Source organism: Chenopodium quinoa, unplaced genomic scaffold (assembly GCF_001683475.1).
Source record: "Chenopodium quinoa cultivar QQ74 unplaced genomic scaffold, ASM168347v1, whole genome shotgun sequence".
Classification (NCBI taxonomy): Eukaryota; Viridiplantae; Streptophyta; class Magnoliopsida; order Caryophyllales; family Amaranthaceae; genus Chenopodium; species Chenopodium quinoa.
This window is the reverse complement of record NW_018745684.1, coordinates 3,431,161-3,441,304: the sequence shown is the minus strand read 5'-3', so window position 1 is coordinate 3,441,304 and position 10,144 is coordinate 3,431,161. Positions and strand designations below refer to the sequence as shown.

Here is a 10,144-nt window from a genome sequence, read left to right as displayed (position 1 = left end):
AATATCAAGACGTTTGAATGCGTCTGTTAGGAGGGAGTCGGGTCGTTCTGTAAATACGGGGGCATCGTTTCATCATGAGAAGCAATATGGGTCTCCTGGTAATTGGTCAGGGGAGCATCAGTCATAACGGAGCCTCCCCATGTACTCGTCGGGTGGAGTGCCTACATTTGACAATGAGAACGAAGAGCGGGCAAGTCAGGCTGATCGAGATGAAGAGTATGACCCTCAGGATTATCATACGGTGTATAGGGGTTAGCATGGAAGATTTGTTAGTAGTAGTCAAGCGAGTCAGCCTTCCACCAGCTCAGCAGAGACGTGGGTAGTGCAGCAGCCGATGCCAGGTGGTCCTGAGGATGGTACTGTTATCCCTAGTTTTGGTGGTCACGTGGCTGCATATATATGGGGCGGGCAGGAGCGTAATGTTTTGCGCTGTTTGAGCAGGACACAATTGTGTACTGAATTGGTTACCTGGCGAGGTCGTCTTGCACAGGAGCACCTGGAATTGATTGATGGTAGTGGTCTGTCTCACTTACCCGGGATCATGTTTAGGCGTTTTGACTGACCGTTGATTTCTGCTTTTGTTGAGAGATGGCAACCATATACGAAGACGTTTCATATGCCATTTGGGGAGATCACGATCATGATGCACGATGTGTACCATATTCTTGGGCTTCGTGTTTATGGTTCCATGGACATGACTGCGAAAGAGCTGAATGAGAAGTGCGGTACGAAAATCATTTGGCAGGGTAGTGGGGTGCTGACCGAGAGGATTATGGGCTCGACTTTGGAAGTGTCCATTACAGTGCCTACATGTGGTTAGTACTAGGCGGATGTCTGTTTTTGGACAAGAGTGGTAACTGTATTCATCTGTCCTTCCTCAACGATCTTGTTGTTGATGATCTTCCGATCAATGAGTTCTCTTGGGGTTCAGTTGCTCTAGCATATCTATATCGCCAGCTGGGTACGGCATCAAGAAAAGATGTCGATTCAATCGCAGGTTGTCTCACGCTTTTGCAGGCGTGGATCCACGAGTACTTTCCGTGCTTTTGGCCTCAACAGGGTGCCTTGACGAGGGAGCTTAGTATTCCTCGTGCGTCTGCCTGGGATGTGGAATCGGGATGCCCCAACAAGAGCATGGAGCGCTTCCTCGCTTTTCGTGCTAGATTGGATCAGCTGACTGATAATGAGGTTAACTGGCTATCGTACGGAGTTGATCTTGCACGACGCGTGCCAGCCACTCTATTTATTGGCTGCATCCAGTACCGTAGCATCATTGAGCCATACATGCCTGATCGAGTGGTCTGACAACTTGGATTTGTGCAGGACATTCTAAGGACCATTGTCAGGCCTGAGAAGGCCAAGAGACCGACGAACTTGAAGATGTATCGGGTAGACTTTTCGACCGAGATGACATCTTTGATGTGGACTCGGTTTGTCCCTGGTTCGTCTTTCAGTGTTGTTTTAGGTGCCCTCGCCAGACTTGGTGGTGGAGCTCCTCTGGTCGCTCTTGGTTACATGCAGTGGCTGTACCGATTTTTTCATGCTCGTCTTTCTCCTGGTGGGTCATCAGATGGGAGTACCAGACTACCTGAGAGGACTAACACGGACTATGTAAGTATTTTTGTTTTATTATACTATAAATACCACTTAAACAAATTGTAATTCTATAATTAATATGTTGTTCTCTTATTTGCAGTTGATGGGTCAGTCCATGGAGATTCACCAAAGAGCACTGGATGAGTATCCCAGCATGTCATGTGAAACAAGGGCAATGACTGAGCAGCTGATAGTTGACTGGAAGGCGATGATGGGGTTGTGAATTACTTGTCTTTTAGTTTTATATTAGGTGATAGTCATTGTTTTACACTACTTTGTATTCGGGATGTAATTTAAGAACTGGAGACTTATTTAATATTTGGTTTTGTTGAAACTTTGTTTAATTACTTTTATTGATTTATATTACATAGCTACAACTGTTCAACCTAAGTGAAAGTACATAAATGAGTTCACTGCCCAATTAATGCATCCCACATGTTCTTTCTAACTTCATATTGTTGATCCCATCCGTCAACACTTGGCTCATGGTGCTTGGTCCACCATCCTGCAATCAATGGAAGAGGTGAATTTTCTGCAAGGTTAATACGGATGAAATGTGACCCCCCAACTGTATTGATCACAAACTCTCGGGCGGGTGCCCTGATCGTGTTTCGTGCTTGTAACGGTAAGATCGTGAGGCATGGGTAGTAGCAGGTTGGTACAGTGCCTACACCAAGAATAATAATCCTTGCGTTGAACCAAGTAGCAATAGGAAATAAATCTTGAATTGCAACCATCCAATGCCGTGAATCAACAGCCCCACCATCCGATCGAATACGTTCCACATTCATCCGAACCCTTCCAATCCCGTAAATCCTTTCGTACAGGAATGGATGAGCGGCGACCTCGTTTGCTATTATTTCCCGAGCGTCAAACCATTGCGCTTGATCATCGAAGAAGAAGTCGGCCACACAACGAAAGCTACAACTACCATCACCAATGACATCCTTCCATGCCGTGATGTAAGGCAACATCGGTCCTTGAAGCAAGTGCAAACACCTACGCTTGTAGAGACAAGCAAGCTCCAGACGCTTTGAGGTCAAGGTGGCGGATGTCACATGGATCTTCTGCTTTTGCACAAAATTAATGTTCAGTTATTAACACGCTACAAGATGAAATACGTTTAAATCACAATAGCCAATCGTACCTGTTTGCTATGCACTACGTTGAGTGTTTCGACGGTTGACATGTTCGAAATAACAAGGATCTCGTCTTGTATCATTGTTCCTTGGTCGACCTCAAACGTTGTGGTTTACATGTGGATCTTCAAGGTTTGAATGATCCGGATGCAGCTCCTCCTCAATGATGCGAGATACATTTCGAAGTACAGCAGGATTACTACCAATGACCTCATCAACCAGGGAATGAAAATGTGCAGTTTCCTCGGTCGATCGTTAACAACTTACCGATAACCGGTACATCAACACCATCACCGATAACCAAGGTCTTCCAGAACGGATGAATTTGCCTTATGTACAAGCCTGTTTGTGCAACTAGCGAATCATGTATCTGGCTAACACATGTCAAACCGTGGGTCACACGCATTGCACATCCACAACGCTCATATACCTGATAACTCAGCTCCCTCATCCTTCTCGTCTTGTCATCGAGAACTTTCAAACAATGCTGAGACACCTTGCCGTTAATACGTGACAGTGGCAATTGTCTATATTTCTCACCAATCTTCGACCTAGACGCCTCCAAACCATTACGAATTGCAATGATCTAATTGCCAATATGATAATGTACTCGGGCCCATACGGTATCCAAAGAACCTGCCGTTGATTAAAATTATAAAAAACCGTTACGATTTATAATTAAAATAACTAAAACGAAGTAAATACATCAACTACAACATAATAACAACTTACCTGTCGAAGATTCAAACCACATCTTCACGACCGAATGTTGGCTCTCAACTCTGCAAGTACTCATGTTACCTAAGTGAAGAACTTGGTTCGTCCAAAATGTCACAAATTTCGTTTTATGACAAAGCCATGTTCTCTCAACATAACTAATCACTGCCGGATAACTTGCCCACCGAGCTTTCATTGTATCTACAGCAGCATTATAATCCGCCTCGGTTGCAGCATCCATGATATGTTTCCATTTCCCGTTTTTGAAACTCGCACCGATCCTCTTGTTTTTGAACATATTAGTGACCCGATCCTCCACATCTTTGTTAATGTGCCATCAACAAAGTAAATGCGACGTCCCTGGAAACACTGCTCTCAATGCCGCACAGAGGCCAAGCTCACGGTATGTCAAAAATACCGACGATTCCTTATCATACCCAATCAACTCTCTTAATCTCTGCAAAACCCACCGATATCTTGCCGTGCACTCGTTGCACATGAACACATAACCGACGAGGAAATTCTGATTTGTCGGGGTCACACCAACTATCTCAAAGAACGGCATCCCGTATGGTTGGTCTTGTAAGTCAAATCCATACCGATCACATGTGGGTACGTGCGTAGTATGTTTACCGTGATTGGGTGCACCATAAACGCATGCTGTAGAACGCCGAGATCATCAGACATGACCCATTAAATATACTGACTCTGTCTCGCCAAATGAAGAAATTGCTGAACAACTCCTCTCCCATCAGACATCTACGTTCTTAAGTCATTCCGCCAATTGTAAATATGTCTGATGTTTGGATGATCATCTGGAAATTGCTATGTAATAGTTGCCATGATGTTACGCGGTGCAACCTTGGACTTTGTCATGTTATGCACAACCTTCTTCGCATCCGGGCTCAAGCCACTGATTTTACGATGACTCCTGATACACAATCATTGGATGGTTATGGGTCCCAGTTGCATCATTTTTTGCCCGGATCTTCCAACTATCGGTGATGAACTCATAATATATCTTGATATAGAAAGGACAACCATTAGCTTTGGTTTTTGTGTCCTTCCGAATTGCGTTCTCACGATCTCTCGGCTTGCTCTTTTGTCCCCGATCACATCTCAAATATCGATACGGTCGACCATCTCTGGTTTTGTTGTAAGACGATTCAACCAAAATAAATCCCAGATTTATGGCAACAACATCCGCCCATCTAACTACATCATCAAACGTGTCTGTGAAAAAATTCGCATTATAATTCACACCGTCACCGCCGTCTTCAAACTCCGAATCCTATAAAAATAAAAGAAAACACACAAAACACTCCAATATTATTATTTTAATTATAATATTGATAACAATATTTATAAAACAATAATAATAATAATAATAATAATAATAATATTTATACAACTACAACAACAACAACAACAACAACAACAATAATAATAATAATAATAATATCACAATATTATCACAACAATTAACCAATATCATAACATTTCTTAATATTAAATAATATTAACTGACATCAACTAACACTAATATTAACTAACATTAACATAAACTAATATTAACAAAAATGACTAATAATAACAATAACAATAACAATAACAATATTAATAACAATTACAAACCACATTTTTTGCGCAACTCAATTTATGTTCACCAATAATAATACAAAACAACAACAACAATAATAATAATAATAATCGTAATCATAATAATCATAATAATAACACTAGTAAAAAGAATAATAATATTACTAATAATCAATGACATAAAAAAAAAAATTCTGAAAAGGGGACTTCCGCCCAGAACATTTGGATCCTCCATGGAGGATCCACCTAAGATTTCCGGATCTTCCATGGTGGATCTGGAAATCTTAGGCGGATCCCCCATGGAGGATCTGGATTTTCTGGGCGGAAGTCCCCTTTACATAAAAAAAAAAAAAAAAAAAAATTTACGACTTACAGATTCTTCCGACGATGCCTCTAATGTATGATCGTTGTCGTCGTTCATCGTCCAAAACCCGTCGATAAAGCTTCATAATTTTTTTTTAAAAAAAGAAAATAAGATTTTTGGTGGTGGGCTCGGGAATTTTTTAAAGCAAGTGGTGGGTCAAAGTACTCGAGAATAATATTAAAATGCTCGGGAATCTTTCTCACAAAGTGGTGGAGCCTTATATAGCCCAAATTAAGAAAAGGGCAAAATGGTCACTTTATATTAAAATGAAAGCGACGTATGGTAAATTGGAAGCGACGAATAGCAGTTCACCTAAACAAACAAGTTGTTTGGGAATGATTACACAGGACAATCTTTAAGAGATGGGGAGTACGTGGTTACTCTGTGAAGCGTTTTCCCAGAAATTGTTTTAGTGATAACCCCACTAGACTCGTGAAACAACCAGGAAAGGAAAAATCAAATTTGTGGAGCCACTGAATTATTACTTTAGATGAAATTATAGCACTACCTGGCATAAGTATAATTATTGGTCCGTGAAAATTTGATCTTGCATTATTTCGTTTGAGTGGATTATAGCAGAGCTTGCAAGTTGCAACCGTTATTTTATTCAGTCATCTTTTGTCCAGCATGTCAAATTGATCTACCTTATCTCCTTTTGCTACAAGAATTCAACCGTATGATAGGACTATAGCAGACCTTGTTTATCACTACCTTATTCTTTACATCTTATTTCACAAAAAAAAAATAAAAAATAAAAAATGGATATTGTTGGCACAGTTCTATCAGCTGCTCAAACTCTGCTTGCAGCTTTGCAGTGTTCAGAGCTCCAAGAGATCCTTTCAATCTTTGGCTACAAATCCCAGCTCGATGATCTCCGTCGCACTGTCTCTGCCGTCAATGCTGTGCTTCTTGATGCAGAGGCCAAGCAGGAGCTCTCCCACGAAGCACAGTACAAACTCGAGGAGCTCAGGGACGCCGTCTTTGAAGCAGATGATCTGCTGGACGAGTTTGTTACTCTTGCTCAGCAGAAGCAACTCTTGGAGGCTGGTGGTAGTCTCTCTAAAAAGGTGTGTCACTTCTTTTCTGATAACCCGCTAGGTGTTGCTTACAGGATGTCTTGAGGGGTTAAGAAAATCAGGAAGAAACTGGATGCTATTGCTTATAACACTCAGTTTAGCTTTAAGCATGATCCCGAGCCTATTCGGAGGAGAAGGCCCGAGACCTGTTCCTATGTGGATGCAGGTGATATCATTGGAAGACGGGATGACTTGGAGAAGATTGTTCCTATGATGCTCGATTCTAATGTGCAACACGATGTATCTTTTCTCACTATTGTGGGAATAGGGGGGTTGGGCAAAACAGCCCTTGCTCAGCTTGTGTATAACGATCCAAGGGTTACAAGTGCATTTCCGTTGAGGATGTGGACTTGTGTCTCTGATCAAGATCAGAAGCAATTTGATGTAAAAGAAATTCTTTGTAAGATTTTGGCTTCAGCTACTGGCCAATCACATGAGCACACCACCATGGATCAGGTGCAAAAACAGTTACGCGATCAACTAGCAGACCAAAAAAACTTGCTTGTTTTAGACGATGTATGGTCTGAGAAATGTGATCAGTGGCGTGACCTGGAAAGATTCTTGATTGGAGGTCAAAAGGGAAGCTGGATTTTGGTAACAACACGTTCACTAGCAACAGCAAATTTTATAGGAGATGGCAGCACACACCAGCTCCAAGGCTTGTCAGAGGAGAATTCTTGGTGTTTGTTTCAAAGGATGGCTTTTGGATTACAATCGTCTAACCCTCCTGACGACTTAGTCAAGATCGGGCAAGAGATTGTAAAAGGATGTGCTCGAGTCCCTCTTGCTATAAGAGTGGTAGGAAGTCTCTTATATGGTCAAGACAAGAGTAAGTGGCTATCACTTGCGCAAATCGGATTCGCCAACCTCAGAGATAGCCAGAATGGCATCATGCCTATATTGAAGCTGAGTTATCATAATCTCGAGTCTCCACTGAAAAGTTGTTTCAGCTATTGTGCGTTGTTTCCTAAGGATTATAGGATAGAAAAGGAGATGCTAATAAGCCTTTGGATGGCACAAGGCTATATCGTCCCTTTAGATGAAGGTCAAAGTATAGAAGATGCTGCTGAGGAATATTTTTCAATTTTGTTGCTAAGATGTTTCTTTCAAGACGTAGAAAGAAATGAAAGCGGTGATATTGTGAATTTTAAGATACATGATCTCATGCACGATGTTGCTCAAACACTGACCAAGCAGGAAATTTTGGCAACAGATAACTTAGAGGGCAACTTGGATGATAAAGTTCGCCATCTGTCTGTTACCAAAAACAAAATTGCAAAATGTTTGTTATTATACAACCTCAAAGGTAGTCTTTTTATCAACTTAAAGTGGCCTAAATATGCCGTTAAAGTAGACAGCAGCAGAACCGAAGGACATTGTCTAAGACGCAAGGAAAATCTCAAGCACCTCCGGTTTCATTTTTATCATCAGGAGGTAGATATTGAGGAAGCAAGAAAGTTGATGGAAGCGCTGCAACCACATTCGAATCTCGAGCGGTTAGAAGTACGGGGGTACCAAGGTGTGAGAATGGCTGGTTGGGCAACACTTCTCCCAAATCTTGTACATACTTGTCTTGAGAATTGCGAGAAGTTGGAGTGGGAAATTTGCGGCATCTCAAATCCCTCACTCTTCGTAGTTTACCTAAGTTGGAGTACATAGAAATTTGTCAAGCAGCTTTCAGTTGGACTCCTGGATCAGAATGTGCTCAAGGAGTATCAATCTTTCCCTCGTTGGAACGCCTTGAGTTGTTTCGTTTGCCGAAGTTGAAAGGATGGAGAGAGGATCTTCTCCTTGATGATAACGTAAACATGCAATTGAGAATAGTGGATTGCCCAGAGTTGACATGTATTCCGCTGTGTCTCAAGGTGGAAGATCTAAAGTTAGAAAACTTCAATAGAAGACTAAAAATATTACAAACGAAAAGGGGTGAAAAAATAGGAGAGGTTCCTACATTAAGGTTTGTGATAATAGACAACCTGGTGTGGTTAAATTCTCTTCCCATGGTGGCTTTTCAAAGTACTAAATTCATAATGAAACTTAACGATGGGGGGACATGGAGAGCTTGGAAGAAGTAGAGGAGGTGTTTCGCAACTGCTCATCTTCTCTGCAAAGCTTGAAATTGTATGATTGTGACAAACTAAGGAGTTTTTGTGGAGGATTAGAGCATCTCACTGCCTTAAAGACGTTAGTGATATGGAACTGTCCAAATGTGAGGCTATCAGAAGAGACAGAGGATGGCAGGCCTGATTGGATGCAATCCTTGGCTGTCCTCGAATGCCTTCGTATTTGGGATTGCAAAAGACTAGAATCAATAAACTCACCTCTCTGAAACAACTTGAGCTCTGGAGATGTTCAGAGAGCCTGGAGAGTAGATGTCCAAAAGACCCCCCCGGGGAGGATTGGCCCTACATTAAACACATCCCCATCATTAAGCATTGTTAATTTATAAACAGGTAGCAAACAAGTAAATACTACTGTTCCCTGCAATACACTTGATATATATCATACTTCTTCCATTCCATAATAATATTTTCTAGCATTATCCTTTTATATAACTCATAGCATTGCTGCTCTTTCTAGATGGGTCTTGTGCTGATTTGTTACAAGTTTTTTCAGTTTGGAGTTATATGATCATTAGTCAATTGGAAATTGTTCTGGATTTAAGTTTGCTTTAGGTTCTTTGCTAACAGTAATTCTGCATTAAAAGGTGCTATTTTTGTTACAATTTTCAAGAAAAATCAAGGATGAAAACTGAAATTCCATTATAACAAACATGGTTTGCAAATGAGGTTCTGCTCTTGGAACGCTGTATTAGAATCAAATTGTCAATGTTCAGTTTCACTGATACATTTTTAGTTATTAGGTTATTACATCTTTGTCCAGATTAAATGCCACAATACTATTTCAAATTACACTAATAATGAGAATGATAAATTCAGGTGCAGGCAGTACTTTTTACAATGCACGTATATTGTAGTATACGATATACATTGTAGTTGACTGTATGTAGGATGTTCACTAGTACTGTACACTGTGCAGGTACTAGAGGGTTTTAGAAATAAGCTAGCAATTGTTGAAGTGTTGTTGATAAACAAGTGCTGCTACAAGGGCATCAAGGCTAGTTTGATGGAGAATATCAGAATACACATTGTGTTCTCTTTGTAAGTTTAAGATATACTTCATGTTCTGTTAAAGAATTTTTTACAACTTGTTAGTTTCCTAATATACGCCGTAATTAGAACTCTTGTTGTAATATATATTGATTAATGGAAATTACTCGAATCACAAGGTTTTCCATTATTAAACTCTTTGAAAATCTCCACCAAGAGAAGTATACAAGCTAATGTTCAAACTATTACTAATAATATAATACGGAGTACTACTTACGAAGTATATTCTAATATTCTATTGCTTTTTTGACCTTGTGTCTTGTAGCACAATCTGCGGCTTGTTTCACATTTCCTTGTTACAGTGGACAAGGCAATGTCTTGTTGATGGTTAAAACTTAAAACCTCATAGAATGTTTAACCATTTAAAGTCAAAATCCTAAGTAACTCATCCGGATCCCAATGTGCTTCTGTTAAATGTGAAATCATCAAAGGAATTTACAGCAAATATGCAAATGTATGCAATGGGAAGAGGACTCTTGAAAC

General features: G+C 40.5%; 1 protein-coding gene and 1 pseudogene across 1 annotated transcript; both read left to right on the top strand.

The window, feature by feature from the left end:
- The first annotated feature begins 640 nt into the window (after positions 1 to 640).
- On the top strand, positions 641 to 1,819 carry LOC110717584. The gene is made up of 4 exons (XM_021896321.1): positions 641 to 725; positions 821 to 1,188; positions 1,324 to 1,611; positions 1,697 to 1,819. Exons 1-4 carry the CDS (start codon positions 641 to 643, stop codon positions 1,817 to 1,819), a joined length of 864 nt encoding a protein of 287 aa, XP_021752013.1.
- Positions 1,820 to 5,878: 4,059 nt separating this feature from the next.
- Positions 5,879 to 9,795, top strand: LOC110717779 (annotated as a pseudogene).
- The last annotated feature ends 349 nt before the right edge of the window (positions 9,796 to 10,144 follow it).

Excerpts from the sequence above, each read along its gene's own strand:
- LOC110717584 (XM_021896321.1), top strand. The coding sequence starts at position 641 with ATGATGCACGATGTGTACCATATTCTTGGGCTTCGTGTTTATGGTTCC. Across the intron at positions 726-820 it reads AGAGCTGAATGAGAAGTGCG|TACTAGGCGGATGTCTGTTT; the intron begins GTACGAAAATCA and ends ACATGTGGTTAG. Across the intron at positions 1,189-1,323 it reads ATCAGCTGACTGATAATGAG|GACATTCTAAGGACCATTGT; the intron begins GTTAACTGGCTA and ends GGATTTGTGCAG.